General features: G+C 38.3%; 2 protein-coding genes across 5 annotated transcripts in view; both read left to right on the top strand.

Annotated features, from left to right (window-relative positions):
* Prlr (prolactin receptor) overlaps nucleotides 1-9,879 on the top strand; it is a 171,378-nt gene extending 161,499 nt beyond the window's left edge. For both annotated transcript variants that reach the window (XM_070040928.1, XM_070040927.1), the window contains exons 7-10: nucleotides 730-871; nucleotides 3,515-3,614; nucleotides 3,960-4,029; nucleotides 6,445-9,879. In XM_070040928.1, coding sequence (XP_069897029.1) covers nucleotides 730-871; nucleotides 3,515-3,614; nucleotides 3,960-4,029; nucleotides 6,445-7,467 — 1,335 coding nt within the window. In that variant the 3' untranslated portion in view covers nucleotides 7,468-9,879. The remainder of the gene's footprint in view (nucleotides 1-729; nucleotides 872-3,514; nucleotides 3,615-3,959; nucleotides 4,030-6,444) is intronic.
* Nucleotides 9,880-17,224: 7,345 nt separating this feature from the next.
* Agxt2 (alanine--glyoxylate aminotransferase 2) overlaps nucleotides 17,225-24,551 on the top strand; it is a 40,315-nt gene continuing 32,988 nt past the window's right edge. The window contains exons 1-4 of one of the 3 annotated variants that reach the window (XM_070041019.1): nucleotides 17,225-17,396; nucleotides 22,216-22,301; nucleotides 23,487-23,671; nucleotides 23,841-23,964. In XM_070041019.1, coding sequence (XP_069897120.1) covers nucleotides 17,309-17,396; nucleotides 22,216-22,301; nucleotides 23,487-23,671; nucleotides 23,841-23,964 — 483 coding nt within the window. In that variant the 5' untranslated portion in view covers nucleotides 17,225-17,308. Of the gene's footprint in view, nucleotides 17,397-18,122; nucleotides 18,177-22,215; nucleotides 22,302-23,486; nucleotides 23,672-23,840; nucleotides 23,965-24,551 lie in introns of those variants that run through there. The other 2 variants (XM_070041021.1, XM_070041022.1) reach the window with 2 other exon arrangements.

The following is a 24,551-nucleotide window of genomic DNA, read 5'->3' as shown; positions in this document are numbered from 1 at the left end:
TAATTTCTCTACCTTTGTATTTCTTGTAACCAATCAGATCTAAAAACTTGGTTAGATGTTGGTTGAACAGTTATTGACAAGTATACTTCATCATATCAAGAAACAGGCTATCTCGCTATATATATAAATAAAGTTAGGTATAAATGATATTAAGACTGACCCCTAGAGATGAAAACTAATTCCCTGCTTGCAAAATCATGTTTAATGTGTACAGAATTACTTCAACATACATGAACACCCAGTTGATTTCCAACTGGTGATTTTAATACTAATTAAAAATCCTTGAATCAGTTTCTTCAAGAAAAACAATAAAACTAACTATTTTTGTATTTTTATAATTTTTCTATGTTTACAATGTTAAATTTATTGACATCTGTCATTCATAAAATGGAATTCGTGGAGGGTAGAATAATTGTCTTTCTCAAATAGACTTCAAAATGAAAAGATACAAAATCTGTTAATTTTTGTGTGAACAGTTTTTAATTGAGAAAATAACATACAGAGGGGTTACAATTACATGAGCAAGATAATGAGTACATTTCTTATCAAGCATTGTTTCCTTTGTTTCCCCTTCCCGTCCCTTCCCATCTCCCCAGAGAAGGATCTGATATCCCGCATATGATCATCTACCCTAGCACCTCTGATAGTTTATAATTTATATAATTTATTTTTGATAATTTTTTCATAAGAAGGGTCAGTAGTGACTTCTGTTTTCCTGTTCCTCTTAAGACTCATTTTGCTGGGCAACAGACCAAGTTTCAGATTCTCAGCTTACATCCAGGACTGAAATACTTTGTCCAGGTCCGCTGCAAGCCAGATCATGGAAACTGGAGTCAGTGGAGTCCAGAGAACTCCATTCAGATACCTAGCGGTAAGTGTCTTGGCCTCTAGTTCTCTTCCTAAATATTTTTATGTGATAAATTTGTGTGTAATGACTACTAACAGCTTTAACCAGAAGAATAAGTAGAAATGGATTTGTCATCTCTTTACTCAACACAAGGACATCTGGAAATAATGTCCAAGCATTGCTCCCCAGACGACTCACTGTCAGTGAGGATCAGCTTCTAAAATAAGGCTGAAGTCCTGGTCTTGACCTGTCTCTAGGGGGTTAATGATGTGTCATCCCACAGTCTCCATTTGTCTCCTCTCTATCATGTAAAGGGTCCAATCATGACAGGTCTGAAAAGTGGTATCCTTTCTCAACAGTGAAGACTTATTAGACTAAAGTCTCTGTGAAGGATTCAGGATATCTTAGCCAAGGCACAATATATGAGATGATCTCAGTTCTAACTAGTGATGTAAATATGGTGTCATTGTGCATTTCTTTTTTTAATTTAATTTTATTGTCAAGGTAATGTACAGAGGGGTTACAGTTATATAAGTAAGGTAGTGAGTACATTCCTTGTCAAACATTACCCCCTCCTTCATTTTTCTCCTACTTTCTCTTCCCCCCAACTCTTTCCCCCTTGTTGTACAGATCTTGTGGGTATCGCTGTTGCATTGGCTCCCTTTTGTCCTTTGTCTCACCATTTTGTTCTCCCCTTTACCTTCCCTAACTCAGATAATATATACCATACACTGGGTATCAAAATCAAATACAGTGACAACAGGGGATAAACCACAGGGGGGAAACACAAAAGAAACAAGAAATCACATAGTACATTGAAAACAACAGCAACAAAAAACCTCTTATGTCCATATCTTGGAGTTCATTTCTCTCAGCATCATCGTATATGGTCATATGCACATAGCTATTGAGCTATTCTGTTCATCTTCTAGGAATATCCTGGACATATACTAATTATTACAAATGAGGGACACTATGGTTCCTATGTTTCTTTGGGTCTGGTTTACTGATTTTCTTCCAAGACTTTCCAGCTCCTTACAAATAAGGCAGTGTCATTCTTTCTGGTGGAAAAATAGAATTTCATTGTGTGTGTGGGGGCGGGGGGGTGATGTATCACATTTTCTTGATCTATTCATCTACCAAGGGGCATCTGAGTTGGTTCCAAATCTTAGCTTTGGTAAATAATGCTATGATAAACATCATTGTGCTGGTAGCCTTGTTTGTGATCTTTTGGGTAAATGCCCAGAAGTGGGATTGCTGGGTCATAGGGGAACTCCATCTGTAGTCTTTTGAGGAACCTCCATACTGCTTTCTAGTATAATAGTGTTCCCTTTTGGTCACATCCCCTCAGCCTCTTCAGTAAATAGTGCTGGCAAAATGGTTAAACACCTGTAGAAAAGTAAAGATAGATCCTTATATATCACCTGGCACCAGAATCAATTCCAAATAGACCAAAGACCTCACGGTAAAAGCATATACCATGAAAACATTACAGGAAGGAATAGGAGAAACTCTAGGGCTCCTTGGCACAGGCCAAAATTTTCTTAATAAAGACTCAGAAACACAACAAATCCAAGAAAGGTTGGACAAATGGGATTTGCATTAAACTGCAGAGCTTCTGCAGGGCAAAGAACATAGATACCAAGATCAATAGAAAGTCCACAGATTGGGAGAAGCTCTTAACTAGCTATACAACAGACAAGGTACTTCTGACTCAAAAAATTAAATCCTTCAACAAGTCCTCAAAGAAACAATATCCCCTTTAATAAGTAGGCTAAAGACTTAAAGAGAGACTTCTCTGAAGAGGAAACAAGAATGGCCAATAGACACATGAAGAAATGCTCAACTTCTCTGGCCATAAAAGAAATCCAAATCAAAACAACATTGAGATTCCACCTTACTCCAGTTAGAACGGCTATAATCAAGAAATTTAATATCATCTTGCATGTCTAAAGTACTTAACTTTATCACATCTTTACCTTGCTTCCAACATTCTCAGGTAAAATGTAATTATCACTAGGAACTAACAGTAGGAAAACAAATTTAGTAAAGTTAATCATCTTTACTCTCCAAACTCTAGCTCTTTGGAAGTTATGAGGGCTTTACAAGATTAGCATGTGGGAAAGAACACTGAACTATAAGAGAGAGCATTCAAGAGAGAGCATTCCTCTAGTCCCATGTGGGCTCATATTAAAGAAAAGCAAAGGATCTAGAGCTAGAAATCCTGACTTCAAATCCTGATTTTTAACTCTGTAAGTGAAAGAACCATGAAAAAAAATCACTATTTGAGCCTCCATTTTCTCATCTGTAAAGAAAGGCAATGTTGCTAAGCTAAGCACTGCATTGTTATTACTTCAACTGACCATTTGACCTTTGATTTCTTCTTAAAGATTCAACTGAAACAATATGTGAAAAGATTTTTAAATTAATAGAACGATGTGACATATATAACATATTAGAATATTAAAATATTAGTAAAAAGCTAACCTAACATTAATGCTACTCTGGATTGCTCTTCAAGTCAAAAGAGATATGATTAGAGGGAAAAGTTCAAGTGTTCAAAAGTTACATGCAAAAAAAGGATGTGATGCATTACATCGGTTGGTTGGTTATAATTGTTTAATGATGCGGTATGTGATCAAAGCTTTCTGGCTATTTGTTTTGTAGACTTCCCCACGGATGATACAACCATGTGGATCTTTGTGGCTGTTCTTTCTGCTGCCGTCTGTTTGATTACCATCTGGGCAATGGCTTTGAAGGGCTCTAGGTACTTCCTTGTCTCTCAGCCCTTCTTTCTATTATTGTCATCAGGGATAATGTCAAAAAAAGATAAACAAATAATGCATGATAATGATAACGAGCCTACAACCTACACATTTAATTTAACCATTAGTTCTAATATGCTATGTTTATTGAGTTCAAATAAAACAACTTTTTATCAGCACTAAGAAAAACAAAAATAGAGAATGTGACTTCTCTGACCTAGATAACTCTATCAAATGGGGACTCTCATAAAACATGTAGAAGTAATTTGAAGATTAAAAATAATGTTTCAAGAATCACAAAGTGAAAAAGATAAGTCATTTATATAATCTCACAAATTATTTTACAGCATGGTGACCTGCATCTTTCCACCAGTTCCTGGGCCAAAAATAAAAGGATTTGATACTCGTTTGCTGGAGGTAAGTCCAAGGAGAAGAGAATGTAGTGTGACTAGCTACTTTTAATAAATAATTTGCAAATGCACACACTACTCCCATCAACCCAGTCTGGCTACTTCTAATCTCTCTCCATCTGTGCCTTGTGCTCCGCTGTGAGTTAATAGAAAGAGTTATTAGGTCTGAGAGTCCTCACCAGCAGACATTAAAAGTTGGAGGGCAAAGAACAAAAGCCACAAAAACACAAAAATTCAAGATAATGAGTGCTAGATTCACCAGGGATGCTAATGACCACACACATACCCATTCTATACAAATCATCAGTTTCAATCTAGGTGATATTTTCACGGACACAAAACAAGTATTTGCCATGGGCACCTCCATCTTACAGTACTGACCGCTTCCATTTGACGTTCTCTACACAAGAGGCCACAGTGACAGAATATGTCATGACCACTCTTGCTCAGATTGAGCAATCAGTTGAGTCTGGATCAGTAGAGTGAGGGCTGGTGTTCATTGGGATGCATTTAGAGGAAAGCAAATGTAAGTGTTTGGAATGAAAAGAGCATTCAGGACATTTTCAATTTCTCTCAGGTTGAAATATATAGTTTCAGTTTGACCTTAATCTTAAGAGTGATGTGTAGAAACATGGTTATCTGTAGATAAATGTCAAGTGACCCAGTGACTGTGAGGCCAATTGATCAAGAACATGAAGTAAGTCCCACAGAATTCTTGTCTACCAGATACACTTCGGTTGGGAATATCTGACCTGATAGTACAGCTAAAGAACTAGGCTACTTACCCATTGCTGACACCACTTTCCAGTTGAGCAGTGACTTTTTGTTTTTTTGTTTTTTCAAGCTGAGGTCTGAACTCTAGATTGTGAGCTTATGAGTCAACAACACTACTAGCTGAGTTCGTTTCTTTAGTTCATTCCTCAGATAGGGCATTGCATTTTTGCCAAAGATAACCTGGATCATGATCCTCCTATTTATGGCTCCTGTGTCATCATGCCCACTTTTGTTATTGTTGTTGCTGCTGCTGCTGTTTTAAGATAAAGTCATTGTGCCTAAGCTGGATCCTCCTGATCTTTGCCTCCAAATTAGCTGAAATCACATGACATGCCACAACTCCCTACTTAGTTTACAGAGTCAATCAACATGAAGATCTCAGTGAACTAAAATACTTTCTAGAGCACAATTCATCTGCTAGTCATAGAGATCGAATGATAATATAGCTACTTGGTTTTAAATTTAATATTTTTGTACATCATCTCTAGTACTCAAAAGGTATTCCCAGAGAGGCATCAACTCTCGTCTTAAAAATGGAGACACGGGGATTCAGATAGCAGCTTCCCTAAGATCCTATATACTGGATAAGTAATAAAACCAAGGCTTCATACCACTAGAACCTAAACCAGAAGATCAGAAAGAAGAGGGGAAGTAAGAAGAGGAGACAGGTGGAGTTAAAAGGAGAATGGAGTACTAAAAAGAGAGGGGGAAAGGAATATAAGAGGGAGGAAATATAGATCAGGAAAAAGAGAAAGGAGGAAAAGAAAAATCAAAGAAATTGAAAAGTGGCAGAATAAGAACAAAAAGATAAGAAAAAAGAGATGGGAAGAGGAAAGTGGGAAGACAAGAAGGGAGAGAAGGAGGAAGATCAGTAAAAGAAGAATGAACAAAAGAACCAACTTCCTATTGCCATCTTCTAGAAGGTAGCAGTTGGGAATACCTCAAAGGCCAGCAGCCACACCTCAGAATCATTCTGCCAGTGAATTCCAAGTGTCAGATGTGTACATAAGCACTTCGGTTTACATGTTTTACATCCTTTGTAAACTTGATAGGTGTATGTTTATAAGTCGTATACTAATTGTCCATTAAGCTAATGATCTTTTTTTTTTTTTGGTCCGGTCGTGGGGCCTGAACTCTGGGCCTGGGCGCTGTCCCTCAGCTCAAGGCTAGCGCTCTACCACTTGAGCCACAGCGCCACTTCCAGCTTTTTTCTTATGTGGTGCTGAGGAATCGAACCCAGGGCCTCAGGCCTGCAAGGCAAGCGCTCTACCACTGAGCCACCTTCCCAGCCCCTAATGATCTTTTTTTTTTTGCTTAGAGAGAGGCTACTTTTTTGCTTAGAGAGAGGCTGGCTTAAAGAAAAGCATTTGATCTTAAGTACCAGAAGGTGATTATAGATGGCCTGATAGGCACCTACATAGCATTCTGGAGAATTCTTGAGGCTGCTCACAAGAGCCTTCAACCCAGCAAAAGGAGATAGAAAGCTCCCATTCCAAGTCTTAAGTAAGACCCAGCATGGCCACAGCCTTAGGAGAGAACCCTTTTAATCTCTGTTCAGGGTGATGAACAGACAACACTTGACTGTGATACCACCTGTGGCATGTGATACAGCTAACACCCACCTCTCCTTGTGTCTTTGTTTTAATAGAAGGGTAAATCTGAAGAACTCTTGAGTGCCTTGGGATGCCATGACTTCCCCCCAACCTCTGACTGTGAGGACTTGCTGGTGGAGTTTTTAGAAGTGGATGACAGCGAGGAACAACAGCTGATGCCAGCCAACTCAAAAGAACACCCAAGCCCAGGTGTAAAACCCACACACCTGGATCCTGACAGTGACTCTGGCCGGGGAAGCTATGACAGCCATTCTCTTCTCTCTGAAAAGTGTGAGGAAACCCAGGCCAGTCCTCACACTTTCCACACTTCCGGGCTCATGGAGAAGCCAGAAACTCCTGAAGCAAATATTACTTGCCCCCAAGATTTCCAGAGCATACCAGGGGAAGGCAATATCCACTACTTTGATGCTGATGAATCTAAATCTTCAACCTGGCCTTTACCACAACCTGGCCAACACAACCCCAGATCTCCTTACCATAGCATTGCCGACATGTGCAAGCTGGCTGGAGGCCCTGTAGGGCCCATAGCTACTTTACTGGACAAAGCAGGCCAAGATGCTTTAAAGTACTCTAAAACCATGGCAACTGAAGAGGAGGAAGAAAAGACAGTTGAGCAGGAGGTGGAAAGCTTCTTCTATCCCAAGCCAAAGCAGGATACAGTATGGCTGCTTCCTCAAGAGGAGAGCCCCTTGATTTCTGTTAAACCTCTCGATTACGTGGAGATTCATAAGGTCAACAAAGATGGGGAACTAACCTTGCTCCCAAAACAGAGAGAGAACAGTGAGCAGACAGAGATGTCTAGGGCTCCTGATTCCAGTAAAGAGTATGCCAAGGTGTCCCGGGTCATAGATAACAACATCCTGGTGTTAATGCCAGATCCTCGGGCTCAGAACGTGGCTTTGTTTGAGGAATCCATCAAGGAGAGTCCACCATCGCTTCAACAGAATCAGTCAGAGAAAGACCTGGCCAGCTTCCCTGCGACCTCCAGCAAGTGCAAAAACCAACAAGGCGGGCTGGATTACCTGGACCCTACATGCTTTATGCACTCCTTTCACTGATAGCCTGACAGATGAGAATGATTGGTAGAAATGTGATTTTTTTTTCTTTCAGGTAACACTACAACAGTGTCATGAAGGAATGCTGTGTGCTGTGTGGTAGTGAATGATCAAGAATGTGGGTAGAATGACACTACTTTTGCTTCTTTTCACTCTCCATGTTCAACCACTTGCCTTTTTCTAACAGCAGTTTCCAAAACACATCACTTTGTCACTGAACTGTGATTTGTCGATTTGGTTTGGGTTTTTGTTATTGATGTTTTTTGGTGTGTTTTTTTTTTCCTCTTAGTGATAAAGACTTACGTGTTCAATGAAATAAAAGCACATTGCTTAGTATTCCTGAGGGGTGGTGCCACTGGGTATATCCCCTTTCAAAAGCTTTCGTGGTTTGCTAGGAGGTAGGAAGAAATGGAACTGTCAGAAAAACTTAGCACAAGAGATGGTAGATATATGGGAAATGCCATGAAAACCATCTTTGAAAACAAATTGCTTACTTAACCCTTTACACTCCTTTTTCATTTTATAACAGTGACCCAAACAAAATATATTTTTTAAGGAATCCATTCCAGGACACCTACCAAAAATGTCTGCATCAGTCTTTTACTGATCCATTGCTGAAATGCAAGTAAAATAATGCCTCTCATTTTGTAAGAGATAGTTTGAATGCATTAAGCATGGATTTCTCACCCTAAATTTTATTTCCTTCTGATGCCTCTGGCACACATAGTTTTTGGAAAGTAAACTTTTCTTACACAAGAGGCAAATGAATCTCATTTGGTAAATCTTGCTTCCTTTTAGCAGGACCAGTAATTCACAGAAACAAACAAAAACAATCCCCAAGACTAACTTTAAAAGATAATCATAGCAGGATGCTAATAGAAATGCTGCCTTACTGTACATACAGATTCTACTTTAATACAAACCTGTAAGTTTAGCAATGTATTTTTGAAGACTATTTTTCTATTGCTTAGGTAAAGTAAGACTATTTTCTATTTCCCAGTGCAGCCGTTTACGTATCCAGTGGGCACAGTACTTTCTGCTGTTAAGTTATATTCACAGTGTGTCACAGTTTGTGGGATAAAATACTGTAGTAACCCAAAGCCCACTGAGGAATATGAAATAGATGACAAAATGCAGATTGCAACACAAGAATGTGCATTATCTGATTCTTCTTCATCTCCAGGATAATTTAAACAACAACAGACCTACCAAGTTAGAGTTTTAGGACTCTCCACAGACCAGAAATGAATTTTCCTGTGAGTTTGGGGCTTCTGCCTATCTATAGGTGAGTCTTTTCTTTAAACATGCTGCGTCAGAGACAGAGATTTGGCTTTGTTTTGTTTTTCTGGGCAGTCTTGGATAGCAAAAGAATTTTAAGCAAAACCAGGGATTAATATCTCTCTGGAGTAGATGTATTTGCAAAACTTTGGCAGAAACAGAACTCACATCAAGAATGTCCAAATGGAAACCAGATAGGACCAGTTTCAAAGGTGGAATATGATGAAAACAATCTGCAAGTCTATTCCAAGGACAGGCTCCCCGAGGCGGGTCAAAACCCTCTTGGGTCTCCATTTTACCAGGAGCCTCCATGACTTATCTACTGAACAGAATGCTCCCTCCCTCTACTTTTCATTGCACATACTGGCAAATTTATTCTTGTCTACTTACGATCTGTACATTCAGAACATGAGTTCATTCATCTCCATGAGTTCCATAGTGATAGGAACTAGACCCAGAAGTTTCCTTGTGATTGAAACACATTGTCAGTGTTTTCAGAAATATAAAAATAATATATTAGAAGCTGTATTTCCCCACTATTTAAACATCTTGTGAGAAAGAGAAACATTTGGGAAACCTGCTAAGCTTACTCAGTACTCTAGATCCTCATTAATCAGTGATTGAGGATTAACTATTGGCATCTCCTGGTTGCTACTGGAAATTCTATTACCAGCACCTCAGGGCCTATCCTAGATCTCCAAAATCCATATGTGCATCTTACTAATGTCCCCAGTTAATTCATGTGCATGCCAAAGTTCTAGAAGTATTATTTTTTATACCATTTCCAATAATGGGGATTTTTGTGCTTGAAAATAACCCTGTCTTGTGTAGATCAAATCTGTTTCACTTGCAATGAAAGGAGAAAGCAAAATCAAAATCAATAACAACAATAATTAAAACCAACATATTAGTGGTTTAAGATTCATATAATGGTGAATCTTTTGCCTATTCATATGAGACTGACCTGAAAAATACACAAAACCTCTATGAGAACCAGAGAGTATAATATACTAAGACTTTGACTAAGGAAATTAAACTTCAAAACCAACGTGGACAAAACCTATCCCTACATTAAACAACATTCTCCAGTTTAACTATTGAGATTATTTATATATGTATATACATGTTTATTTATAATATATGACTGAAAAAATTAACTTGACATATCAACTGCTCTTATTGTTTAAAACTTAAATATCATCTGCTTTTGACATGTTATTTTATATATATATATATATATATATATATATATGAAAAATACGATAATGGGTTAAAGCCTTGAACAAAATCTTTTAAAAATATCAATTATCTTTTACTAGTCAAGTTTATAATTTATAATTATTAACATACTTTCTCTGATTTCTGAAGATGTTGAACTAAATAATCCCTAAGTCCTTTATAAATTCTGTCTGCTTGATTCCATGATTCACTGAATAGTTTCCTACAAAAATAATCTGACCCAATGCCTTGTATATTAAATAATTAGTCTTCATTATGGGACTGGAAGGCAATCTTCAATGATGTGCTCATCATTGTTTAGCAACACCTCCCACTGATCTTCATATGTCATACATGATTTTGTGAAGTTCTGAGGATACAGTGCAAATGATGTTCTAAGATTATGTGAAAATAAAGACTTAGATAACAGACACATAAGATAAAACAGAAACATCGAATGAGACACTAATCTTTAGAACAGTGATTGCTTACTGACTTGAAGCAATGTTTATTTCTGCCAAACAGTCCCAGATACCTTTTTTCTTTTCCATCTTTCATCATAGTTTACAAATAACCATTACACAAATAGCTTGAGTCTTGTGCTCCAGATTATAAAGTCATGCTTTTATAAACAGATACCTAAATATGAAAAGTTATGAAGAACAAAACTGGATAGAGTCAATAGATGATTTTGTGGAAGCATATGATTCAAATAGCAAAATGTTCTCTGAGCAATCTTAAATGTCGATAAAATATCTTAATATGAGCACAAGTTACTGGCAACTGTGTCATTGATTTTTTTAGCAGATGTTACATTTTCCTAAGTGCCTATAACCAGTCCTGACAGGGAGTTATGGACTAACAACTTGCTGTAGCTGGTCTTTTCTAGAAGGATCAGTCTCTTACTACCCAAATAAAATCAAAACAATGGTGACTCCTTATCCTGTGGTAATCCTACAGACTTGGTGAATCCTGAGTTAATGAGTCACTAGAGGACTTGAGCTCCAATGAGCACTTTGTCCTGGAGGAAATCCAGTGTATTTATTTATTGTTTGCTGCCTGCTATTGCCAATTATTTTCAGAAGGATTTAGTCCTGCCTTTAGCACCTTCGATCTCCTCAGAGTATTCAGTAAACAGGAAAGAACAGATTTATATAGGTTTTACAAAGTGCCTTTCATTTGCTAAAAAAAAATGGAAATATTTTAGTTTGCAAGATAAGTATATTGGTTAGACAGTAAAATGTATTTTATATGAAGAAAGCAGGAGTAACCAGAAAGGGAATGACAATGTAATGTAAGGAATAATCAGTGAGCAGTCAGTGGGTTTGTAATGTATTGTTTAACTGAGACATCACAAAGCTGATGTGAATAATGTGAATCCCAGACTTTCTGAAACATATTGATGCTGTGTAAATAGCACTAAATTTTGTATGCCAGGGCCTAAAAAGTACAATATGTCACATGGAAATTTTGCACACTGATTAAAAACTATTAGTGAATTTGAATTATGATCCCATCTGCTGTTGACACAGATTTGTCAATAATGGGACCTGCCTGTGTGCATCAGTAGACAAACGTGGGGTTTTTTTCTGCCTTTTTAACTCGACATAATTTAGCATTGCTAGGATAGAGACCATGTACTCCACAACCCAGTCTAAGTCACATTACTGCCACTTACCAGGCCAAGTCCTTTAAATGCTGGCCTTTAGTTTCCTCTTTTGTTAAATAAGTAGGTTGACTGAGAAATGTTTCTAAGGATGTGTCTTCAGGTTCTGTCTTTATTTCTCATGATTTGGGTAAAATCCAAGAACGCAGGTCACAGACCCAGGCATAGTACAGGAATGACTTAGTCATCTGCTCTAAGCAGTGAATGACTGAGATGATGTATTATTGAAAATACCTCACAGTTAATCAGATCATTTCCACAATTCAGGTGGATTTAACATCCTAGCTTCTCCCCTTCCTAGTTTTATATACTTATATACTTATAGCCTTTTTAACTTCCTTATTCCAAGGCCCATTATTTTTTCACTGAATTAGTTGTACACAGTGGGAACTACAGGATCTATAAGAAGCAAAATTATTCATAAGCAATGACCTTTGTCCTCACAAAGAACTAGTCAAATGTGAAATCATCCACACAAAAATCCAAGCCTAATTTGAGAGTCACATGTGTACCCATTTTGAGATTTGCAGGCTTAGCTATTTGAGCCTGCTTTGTTATTTAGTTAATATAAAAGTGACAAATAAATGCAGGCTATCTTGATGAATAGTTATGGAAAGCCTTAAAGAGAAACTTGAAAATACAAAATAACTTCTCAAGAGCTTATGATCTAAATGGTAATTCTACTTGTAATTATACCTGAATTTTCTATAATTCCTAGATATGCAAATCAAAAGGACACTTGATCTAGAAATTTTCCCTTCAACAAGGTGATTTTGAGTCTGAGACTTTCATATCTACTACAAGTAAAAGAAAAATAGAAAATAGATTGTTTCCAAAATTGGGATATCTCAGGATTCACAAAATGCCGAGTAGTCACTAAACTCAAATTGTATTGAAAATGGTGAATCTGTATTCTTTTTAGCATTCTGACTTTGTAGCTAAGAGATGTACATAATTCACAACACCATAGGCTGGCAGCTGTTCACATCAATTCTTCTCAGCTGTGTCTTGATGTCCATTTAAGAAGCATTTGCAACATGTAAAGTTGAACAACATATCCTGCTTACATGGTGTGATCAATGAACAGAGAAATTCAATCATAAGGTAGTCGTTAGTTAACATCTTACCTGCTGCTATTTAAAAAAAAAAGAAAAGAAAACTCTAAAGATTTCTTCTGGACCAATAATATCAAAACTGGGCCAGTTTTTTTAAAGTTTATCAAAAATAATCTTTAAGAGTTATGGTTGATGGTATTTCATCTACATTGAGTTTTTTTGCACATTTTTCAGATTTGGGATTGGGATCCTTTTATCATGTTATCTGAAATTTAAACACTATATGGGAAAAATACCTCTGGAAAAAATATAATTGGTTTTGTATAATTCCTGGAAAACATGATTCTAAATTTTTAAAAGACGTTATCTCCCTTTGTGTCCTAATGACTTTCCTCCAAAGCTGCCTGTAGCTTAGAAATGGAAGGTGTTACATCTCATGATTTAAATGGTTTTGGAGACAGAGCTGTTGTATTTATCAAAGGACATACCTGAATTTAAAAAAATCATTATATTATTTTATACATAATGCTTTCTGTGATTCAAGATCATGATATGCTGTATTGATATATTGATATATATATATATGTATAATCCTCATGTTATAAAAATCATCCTGTAATACAAATGAAAATCATTTTAATGAGTTGATTTCAATATGATTATGTCTATGTCTATAAAACAAAACATTTTTAAAGTGATCATATATTTCTGTCGAAACTGTGAATGTACTAATTTTTCCTTAATCGTTATCTAGAATTAGTATTGTATGCCACTCTACGGCCTATCTGAGGTGTTAGGTGTTTGACGTACAATCCAACAGTTGTTTAAGTGTTAACCTTTTAGCTTTGCTTTATGTGACCACAGAGCCTTCCTGAGTGTTCTTTGTGTCATGAGGCTTGCTTTACTGCTTCATCATTCATTTTAAGCCAATTTTAAGAGTCTCATGTGAAAACCAAAGCAATCTAGAACCGGCCGCTGAGTGATTGTGTCTATGTAAAGCCATATCAAAGCAAAGACTCTGTCATAGTCATAGCATAAGATTGTGTATTCTCAAAGCTACCACTACCTCTGCTCTTCCCCTTTCCCAGAAAATGCCAAACAAAATTAGCCAACATATTAGAAGTGATTGTTACAATCAATGGGTGATTGTTTAGTTACATTAGAAAACACCTTCTAATTCACCACTTTTCAGATTTACTATAGGCTTTCTGACAAACCATTTTTACATTTCAATATTTTATAAATGCTGGCTGATAAAATTCAGAAAGACTACATGGTAAGATATCAGATTTAGAAAACAACAAGAGAACCATAAAGTGCAGATTCTTTTCTTAATTGTGAATCGCCTCCAGGTGATTACCCAAAGCCATGATAATATATGTCATTACACTGATAATACCCAACTCAGTGCCTGGCTCAATAAATGTTGATTTCCCTGTCTATCCTTCCACTATTATTTTCATTTTTAAAAAATGAACAGAATTACAATGTGCATGGCTGAAGCAATTTTCTTGAAGACTTTTGCTGCCAAAAGATGTATCTTCATAAATTTACAATCTGACTTTCTCTAAAAACTATTTCCCTTATTGCTTTGAGCCATTAAAATATTACGGTATTATTAGGGGAAATATCAGCCATTTATCAAAAATAATCTTGATTTTAAGACTATTTCTATATGTTATTCTTTATAAATGTCTACTTTTTTCTTTGTAACCTTGAACCATTACAGAAAATTACTGTCGTCCAATTGGTTCTCTTCCAGTTCTTCAATCTGTAAATCTTTGGTTATTGTACCTTGTGCTTCCTGTTTCCCATAATATATTTATTTCCTTTCATCTATGGGAAAAATATGGACAGATAAGTCCTTGTCATTGCTCTCAGAGATTATGTATGCTAATTGCTATCACACGACTTCATTTTCACTGCATGCCAAAAACAATGCTTGCCAAACAAAACCTTAGACCTCCCAGTATAAGGTGGTCATTCTATTTCTATTTTGTATCATTGCAAATACTCAGCTCAGTGCCTGGTTCAATAAATGTTTCTTTCCCTTGCCTATCATCAATCTATTTTTATGGGGGGGAGGGCAGGAATAGTGTGTGGCAGAATTTTCTTGAAGATGTTTTACTGCTAAAGGATCTATAATCAAGAAATTGTCTCCATACATTTGGGCCAAAATAGCTTTTTCATATTTGTCCTCATCTCACTATCGACTGAAGGTCAAACCGCCCTTCCTTTACCTGTCCCTGTCCTGTGAGAGGCTGCTAAAATAAGGTGATATGAAACTAGATACAAGGGGAACAAATAAGAAAAATCATTTGAATACTAAGAAAAAACAAACTCTCAAAAATGGAATCCCTTTCAACAAGATGACTTGTTAATACCAGCAACATCCTTTCTGACAAAATTCATCATATCAAGTGTAAGTTGAAATCTTTTAAAAGGATCTACATCTAGAAGCCTTCTAGTGTTCATGTTTATGTTACAGAATTATGTGTGGGTTGCTTTACAACCTCTTTTCTGCCACCCCTTAATTTTCTAGTGCAGTGTCTAATTATAGAATGAGCAATCCTTTCTCATGTTAAGTATCAAGCTCTCAAACACGGCTTCAGGCAAAGAATCACTGACTCTGCCTTTAACTCTTATTATTCTTTTTTTTTTAATTTTATTTTATTTTATTTGAGAACATACTGTACAGAGGGGTTACAATTACATGGGCAGGATAATGCATACATTTCTTACCAAGAAATGGAAAGGTTTGGAAAAAATTATATTAAGTGAAGTAAGCCAGGCCCAAAGAAACATAGGTCCCATGGTTTCCCTTATTTGCAATATCTAGTATAGGTATGAGTCAAGCGGAAAAAGTCAGATAATGTGATGTTAACTCTTATTATTCTTATCCCCATTCCCCACCCCCACCCCCCAGTCGTGGGGCTTGAACTCCGGGCCTGGGCACTGTCCCTCAGCTCTTCAGCTCAAGGCTAGCGCTCTACCATTTGAGCTATAGCACCACTTCCGACTTTTTCTGCTTATGTGGTGCTGAGGAATTGAACTCATGGCCTCATGCATGCAAGGCAAGCACTCTACCACTGAGCCACCTTCCCAGCCCTCATTTGTTACAAAATTAGAAATATATAGAAGGGAACGGGGAGGTGGGGAAGGACCAAGAGGAAAGGGCAAGGGGAACAACTGAGCCTGCTGCCCCGCACAGGATGGAGATGTGCACAGGGCTAAGGGGAAAAGGGAAGGGAAGGGAGAGGCTGCAAGGGGAACTAATGACCGAGATGAACTATATAGGAAGAGGGCAGGGAGGAGGTGTGGCCACAGTGATGACCTCAGAACCTGGGGGACCGCCCACTGCCCCCAGGTTTGCCATTAACTGAGTTATATGGGTGCTGGGCAGGGATTGCTAGGGAAGAGGACACGGAGGTGCACGGAGAGAGAACAAGGGAAGGGGTCATTTTTCCTGGGCGGACCTAACACGGGGATGATGAACAAGCACACAAGAAATTAAAAATCCTATCATAAGAAAGGCAAATGAACACATCAGGTCTCAACTCTTTACCCCATTCTAACAAATAAGAAGATCCCAAGCTTTACAGTGTCTTCCTCGGTTATTCGGTACCCTCGTCTTCCCTTTGAACTTTTTCTTCCCCGTTGTGCTTTCCTTTTCTTTAAGATTCCAAAACGCATTTCTTCATTCTGAAATAAGGCTACTGGAGCTAAGTAACAAGCCTTGTCCTCACAGCGATCCTGGTGCCTGGCTGGATGATAGGGCTTTTCACCCAGCTCCAAAAGCCTACAGATGAGGGAGACCGTTCATTGGGGTGCAGGTGTCAGGTTGTTTAGCCCCAGGAAAGCTGTACTGCAGAGAATGGTCACCTCTGACTATTTCCTTAAATGGCTGATTTGCTAGCCCATGGGTATTTCCCTAAATGGTCTGCTTTGCTTGCCTGAGTATTTCCTTATATGAAAGTTTTTCCAGCCTCTGAGTTTTTCCCTATATGGTCTGCTTTTGTTGGACTTGGGTCTCCACCCCAAATATGTTGTTTTTGTCTTTAAGAGCTACATCCTGGACTGCAAGTCTTTGAAACAGGAGTCCCATATAACAATTTGTGCTATCTATTTTCTTCTGTGGATCTCCCACTGACATACTTCATTTCTCATTTCATTTCTCATCTTCTCATCTCCTTCCAACAAACCCTGAGCTTTCTCTCACACAAATATGGCCCTCCTGTAGCAGGAAGCTCACTGGGATGAGATCCAGATGTAATTACAAGACTAACAAAACTATTCTAAGCCCTTTGCTTTGTCTACCTGTCTCACCTTCCTCTCCTCTTTCTTCCTATTCATTCCTCTTTCCCCTTTCTTCCCCTTCTATCTCCTCACTTCTTCTGTCCCTTCCACCTTTCTCTCCCCCACTTTAGGGAAACTGCTGTAAGCAATGACAGGCCACTCTGGTATTTTCCTGAGAACATTTGCAGCCACCAATCCAGGATTCCTCTTTTAGAACCTCCTCTTCTTCCCAGTCTCAAAGTCCAGTGAGTTAGTGAACAGTTGATGCCCACTGACCTGCCTCCACTGGAATTCTCAGTGCAGTTTGCAGTCCAGGTAGTGCCTGAGAAAAATGACTCTAGCCTGGAGATATTTACTGAGGACCTTGAACCTGGAGACCTCCTCTCTTAGGACCCTCAGGACACATTCCTTCCTGAACTGTGAGTGGAAATCAAGGGGACATGGGTCAGCAGAGGGAAAAGTCTAGAGGCTGGGATTTGGGCATGTGGACTTGGCTGGGATCTTCAAGAACTGCATGTAATTCACCCAGTGCGATTCAATATCTCCCTTTCACAGCCACTATACTCTCATGCTCCTTTTTGTCCCCAAATGAAATTCGTGAGTCTGCTGTAATACAAAAAAGAAGTCAAAGGGAAGCAATGCAAAACAAAGTGTTAAACTCAGTATCTGGATGCCCTGGTATCACTTTTCAAAGACATAAAATATGCTCACAAATTACCAGGCCCATGGGAAATAGGATCCTCACACTCCCATTACTTTCACAAACAGACTTAGAGATGTGCAAAGGTTTTCTCCAAGCCATGCCTAAATCCAGGAACTCCTCCAGGAACTTCTCCACAGAAAGCACAAGACACAAAAGGAGCAAACAGGCCAGGCAGACACTGGTAGCTTCCTGAACTATGTCCTAGGTACAGGACATTGATCTTGTTTCCCTAAAACCCCACCTCCACCTGATTGATTTCCTTCCTACAAACAGAAGTTTAATCAGCTGTCCATCTGCAAATCTGTGGGTCATAGTGGAAGTGTACGCACTGCAGGCTTTACACAAGTGTAGGGGCCTCTTTTCCATTCGCCATCGTGGTCGTCTGTCTTCGTATTTGGCTTAACTTTCCTTTTTCTCTCTCCTCCAGTCCTCTCCTATTTACCACTTCCTCCATTCCACTGAATGCTACGAAATTCAATGGCTGTTTGATTAAGAGGTAACATGAAAGAAAAATATACATTAGCAATACATGAAAAAGAACAAATCAAAGAAGGCAACAGAAAATAAAATAGATTGTGGCCCGGGAAATGACTATATTTTGAGTGGCGTCACAATCCTTCCTACTGTAATATCTATATCTATATATAATAAAGTATTACTATATATAAACTATTTATCCTAGCCTTTGTTTTGGGGGTAGTAGGGATTGAACTCAGGGCTTTACCATTGCTAAGCAAGTACTCTACACTGGAGCTATGCCTTTTTACATTGGTTACTTCCCAGACAGCGTTTTGCTTTATGCCTGGGCTGGTTTGGGGTGTGGACCTGTTATTTGTGCTTCCTCATGTTGCTGAAGATGATAGGTGCTCACCAATCATTATGCTTTCTCCATTTCTGGGATAACAGATGCATGCCACAACACAGGGCTGAGATGGAGTATTGGATGCGATTGATTTTTGCTCAGGCTGGGCCTTGAACTGTAATCCCCCTTTCTCCACCTCTCAAGTAGCCAGGATTGCAGGGTTGAGCCACTAGGTCTGGCTCAGCTTTGCCTATCTTGATATGTACAACAACTCTCAACTAAAGCTGTAGATGAAATTATAGATGAAATGCGTTTTTAGTATAAAGGGTGGAAACTATTTTAATAATTCCTTCTATCTTTTATTAAAATTTATGTATTGTTATTATAGATGTGATGTACACAGGGCTTACAGTTACATAAGTGAGATAAAGAGTACATTTCTTTTTGAACAATGTCACCCCTTCCCTCACTCTCTCCCAGGTTTTCCCTTCCATCCCCATCCAGGAGTTGTATGGTTCATTTTCAACATAGTGTCTAGGGAATACCGCTACTGCCTTTGTTCACCCTTTTTCCCACCATTTCTTTGTCTCACCTTATCTCCTCAAAGACAGATAAATGAACAAACAAGACAAAATGAAATGAAAACAAAAAGAGCAGCAAAGAATTTTTTAAAATCTCTTGTTTCCATTTCCCGGAGTTCATTTTGATAAATATTATTTTATATGGTCAGATGCACACAGTGATTGCACCTATGTGATCCTCTCCTGAGAATATCCTTCCTTCATCTCACTGTGTAAATGCCTAAAGACCTATAAAGCTTATCATGCTATGTGTGTTATTTTTCCTTTTACCATCCAGTGTGTTTACTTGTAGACTTATAGGCACATTCTAGTTACCACAGATGAGTATTTCATAATATATTTTATTTTAAAGGATGAGAAAACTCTTGAAAAAATTCCCTCTCAATTGAAAACTGCTTATAGATGTTAAAAAATCTTTTATCATTATAAAATAATGTCCCTGAGAACTCCCAAAGAGATACAAATATTGGTTTCTTTCACTCAACCTACCAAATAGCTTTTCCCTAGTTAATATTATAATATTTGGAGAAAAGAAAACAAAATTTAAGTGATTTCTCTGCTGTGAAACTGAGAATAAGGCAGCTGGGAAATTAAATCCATTTACCGTACTTGACACTTATTATGTGAAGGTGCTGTTCTTCAAATTGAATTTGTTTTAATTTCTTTACTTGTTCATGGGCAATGAAGGAGAAACTGGTGAACTGGATGAAAATCAGTAGGTATCATCTGCATTTAGTCAAACAAGGCGACATCAGATTAGGTACAACAATAAAAAAGAAATACAAAAACACCAACTCAGAAACACTTAAATTCAACACCATTAATTCACAACTAGGCTATCCCTTCCCCTACCCCACACCCCATGCACACACAAGCACATGTGAATGACACAGTTTCCAAGAAGCCAATCAAAGCTCTACTGACCCTCAACTCACAGCATCCTTAACACATAGGCTAGTTAAAATAAAGAATAAATGCAACTATCTATATATGCTTTGATTTCAATTTGTTTATGGCAAATAAGGAAAACAAAACATTATCATTTATTCTTATCTATCAATTGTCATTATTATTACTATAATTTTAGGATTTTGTTTATCTAGATAGCTGGTGTAATAAGAAAGAGGTTTTCAGGTACTAAGATATGTGTTTCACTTAGTGATGAAATCTTTCTGTACTACATGTTTGTTTGATATCTGTCTCTATTCTTTCCTCTCTTCTTCCTTTCTTCCATCTTTCTGTTAAGTAGGATTTTATGCTTATCCATTTGTTGAGTTAATCAATGAATGAATGCCTGGATGAATGAAAGAATCTGCTTCAACTGTTTAAAGTTTAGGCTTTTTATCAAGCTTTCCTGTTGAACTTACTTCTCTCTCTAGCCTACTCTCATAATTCCCAAAGCACTGGAGAAAAATAGAGTTTACAGCCTCCCCAGTGGGTAATTCAATATTCAGGTCGAAAAATAAGACTGATAGAGTAAATGGATTTTAAATTCTCAGAAATGTTGGGGTTTTTTCCTAAGTCTGTCTCAAAAGACTAATGTGGAGGGACCCAGTGAAAAGCTTTAGATAAAGTGGAATTCTCAGAAAACTTAAGCTATCACTTTTTTTTGTCATTTCTGTGCATGAAGAGCTCAAAGCTACTTTCTTTTAAAGTAAGAACAAATTAATGACATTAGTGATGATTTAGGACAGAAAAGTAAATGGGACCCCTTTGAAAGAAATATATTCAGACCTGTCCAGCTTCATTTAGAAACCCAATTGTTATTGAGTGTCTCAGGACCACTTCATAGCCACACAGAACACCGACATTATCATCCTTGCCTTCAAGCCTTCATGCTGAATAAGAAGTGACACTTCCTCAGCTCTTTCCACCTGTAAATCATCCTGATACTGACCTTAAATCTTTCAAAGCAGAGAGCATTTTTTTCCAGATATTCCTTCATTCCATGTTTCCATGCCCCAGAAGGGTAAAAGTCTGTGCTGGCAGGGTGATGGTGGTAATGAATGACAGAAAAGAATGTTAGGCTCATTCTTGTTCTTCGGGTACTTAACTTGATGAGCTTAAATAATTAATTTACCACTCTAGGCATAGCTATCAAATGACTGTTTTGACATCCCTCCCCAAAGTTTAAAATCTTTCTCAGGTCGAAATATTTAATGATTTTTTTTCTGACTTTGCTTTCTCCTTTCCCAATGGTCTTATGGATGACAGCCCATTGGGGCTGGGAAAGATGACTTCCAAATCTGTTTGCAGGTATTAATTCAGTATGCTGCCTGACATTTATCTAATGACATTAGCGAATGAATAGTCATCACTGAAAGAATTGTCAACAGCCATCAGTTGCACATCTGTTAAGATGCAGTGGGATCAGCCTGGGACATACACTATGATTCAGGCACTCAGCAGCTTAGAGCCTCGAAGGCACCCTGATGACAAATTAGAAGAACTCCTGTCACATATTGGGCTGGCAAAAGTTGTGCTTCATTCAGAGGATCACAGTCCACGTGGGTTTGATCAAGAGGCAGTAGAGAGGGCTGTAGTAGGAAAAGCCCTCACGTCCCCCAGCATCCTCCATGCTTCTCTGAACTATTTCGGGGGAAACTATCTTTGTTTTCTTTCATGTAAAAAAAACTTCATGATTAAGAAACCTATTTTCACATTCAAATTTAAAAGAAAAACAATTTAAGCTGTGATCTAGGGATCACAGTTCAAATCCAGCCTGGGCATATATATACTAGAGACATATCTCTAATTTACCAGGAAAAAAAAAACTGGAAGCAGAAGTGTAGTTCAAATGGTAGAGCTCCAGCCTTGAGCACAAAAAGCCAAGGAAGAACTCAAGCCCCAGAGTTCAAGCCCTAGTCCTGTTGCAGGAGGAAGGAAGGATGGAAGGAAGGAAGGAAGGAAGGAAGCAAGGAAGGAAGGAAGGAAGGAAGGAAGGAAGGGTGGAAGGAAGGGAGGGAGGGAGGGAGGGAGGGGAGAAGGGGGAAGGGAAAAAAGGGAAAGAGGAAAGGGGAAAGGGGAAAGAAAAGGGAAAAAAGAAAGGAAAAGAAGAGAGGAAAAGAAAAACTAAGAAACAAAATTGCCTAAGGGCCTTGGTTCAGGTAACTACATGTGATTGTCACCTATGTCACGCTTCACTTTGGCAGGTGCTTCCTGGACTCCCACATTTAAATGCAGTTTTCATACAAAACCTAACATGCCACCATGTGACTTCTCACCCGAAAAATACCAGGTAGGACTCTGGGCTTCAGGGAAACCCCAAAAGTTGGTTCCCCTGAGGCAATCACAATTAGTTGTTTTCTCAAGAAGGACCCACAAAAGGTCCTACTAGACATAAAGCTGTCCCACCCCAGATAATCTGTCCTTTAAGTCATTGGGAATATCTGAAACCTTCCTATACCATTTACTACCTGAGTAATAATGGTGAGCATGCATGACAGAGACTGGGCGCATAAGATGTACACACACGCTGTATGCATTGCAGGGATTTCACACGTGTGATGACACACATTTACATTTCTATTTACTGATTATCCTGAGTCTTCTACCAAAAGTCATAAAATTAGCTTCGTGCTGTCAGAATAAAATGATTAAATTCACTCTTTTTCTCTCAGACACAGAGAGGGGGGGGGAGAGAGAAGAAGAGAAACATGAGAGAAAAGTTTTATGACTGAGACCAGGTAGCTCATGAGAGAGCTCTTTCCCAGAATGCCTAAGGTTCTGGGTTCAATTTCCAGCAGTATTTTAAAAAATGAGCAGCACCAATTAGTTTATTTTTATTTAAAAAAAAGAAACTAGGAAATAACACTGGTGGCTCAAAGTGATAGAGTACTAACCTTGAGTGCAAAAGTTCAGGCACAATGCTCTCTCTGGCCCTGAGTTCAAACCCCCCAACTGACAAATAAATGAATAATTAAAACTAAAGCAACAAGAATGGCATTCATTTAGACATTTACTTCCAAAGGTTAGTTTTCATTGCTAAGAAATTAATTCAAACCCCAAATTGTAAGCCTCCTTCCTATCTTCTCTAGAGAGGAGAAGACAAAGGATCACAAATAATGATTTTATTGAAGAGGAAGGACTAAGCCAGGTATAATGGTTCACACTTACAATACAGGCTTCTTGGGAGGTGAAAGCAGGAAGATCAGGAGTTGAAGTCTAACCTGGCCACAATTTGTGCTACTTCAACTCAGAAACAAAACACAAAGTTAATTAGTTAACTTTAAAAATGTAAAAGAAGACTGCAGTTTCTTCCAGCAAAGATATTTGGTAAATAATTCCACCTGTGAGCCCCCACAGGGAACAGGCCCATGTACAGATTACTAGACAGACTAGGCACTCATATAGCAACCTGTGATTGAGCTTGTAGGGATCATGGAGCTAGGGAAAAGAGATTTTTAATCCTGTCTCTCTGTAGTCCCTGGCCTACAACCATGTCCTGGAGATCAAAAAGCAGCATCTTTCTCCTGTGCCAACAGCATATTTCCAGAAGCCCTTGCTGCTTCATCAAGGCCACATGGAGTGGCTCTTTGACTCAGAGGGAAACAGATACCTGGATTTCTTCTCTGGGATTGTCACTATCAGTGTTGGTCACTGCCACCCGTGAGTATCCTAGAGATTCGAGGGATGGGGAAGGGGTGTTCACTTCACTAGAATATATAGAAAATAATCACTTTGGTGACGCAGAACTGTGTTTGGGCTCAGTGCCTAGTATGTGTGCAGAGGGACAAGGCTGCTGGCAGTGGGTAACTCTGATCTTCTGTTTATCCAGGACAGTAAGTGCAGTGGCCCAAAAGCAGCTTGGCCGCCTGTGGCACACCAGTTCTGTCTTTCTCCACCCTCCAATGTGTGAATATGCAGAAAAACTCGCAGCACTTTTTCCGGAGCCTCTTAAGGTACAATGCTCCCAGCCAAAGCGATAGGAGTCTCATGATCCCAAGTGGTCTGCCCAAGGAAGCAGGGAGGGGAGCAGGGAACTTAGTCTATCCTGAGCGATCTGCTAATAAATAGAATAAATAGACTCAAGCAGGGGGAAGAAATTCATGAAATGCTAGTGAAAGGAATTAATGTTCACTTTTGTCCATTCTGTGTCTCTGTCTCTCCCTGGTTGCTCTTCTTACCCTATGTTTGCAGAAATTACTTCCTAGGAGCCCCAGAATGCCCAACATGGTCATTTATAACTTAAAAGATTTTCTTCTCTTTGTTCTTATAGCTCTTCAAAAGTATTTATGTATCTTCTACAAAAGTATTTATATATCTTCTCTTACAAAGAAAGGAGTCATTCCTTATCAGTTGATATAAAATGCAGTTAGGTAATACTGCATCTGAAATGAAGGAATTTTTAAACTGAATTGAGATGTAAAGATATTGATTGGCCAAGGTTTGCATGTAGGTATTAAATGAGTTAATACATAGGGAAGATCTAGAATAGAACCCTGTATCTGGTTTCAGTTATTTTTAATTAAATTATCTAGAAACACCA

The sequence above is a fragment of the Dipodomys merriami genome, unplaced genomic scaffold (genome assembly GCF_024711535.1).
Source record: "Dipodomys merriami isolate MVZ:Mamm:240054 unplaced genomic scaffold, mDipMer1.0.p SCAF_30, whole genome shotgun sequence".
Lineage (NCBI taxonomy): Eukaryota > Metazoa > Chordata > Mammalia > Rodentia > Heteromyidae > Dipodomys > Dipodomys merriami.
Note: the sequence above shows the minus strand (reverse complement) of the source record. Positions and strands in the feature narration are given on the sequence as shown.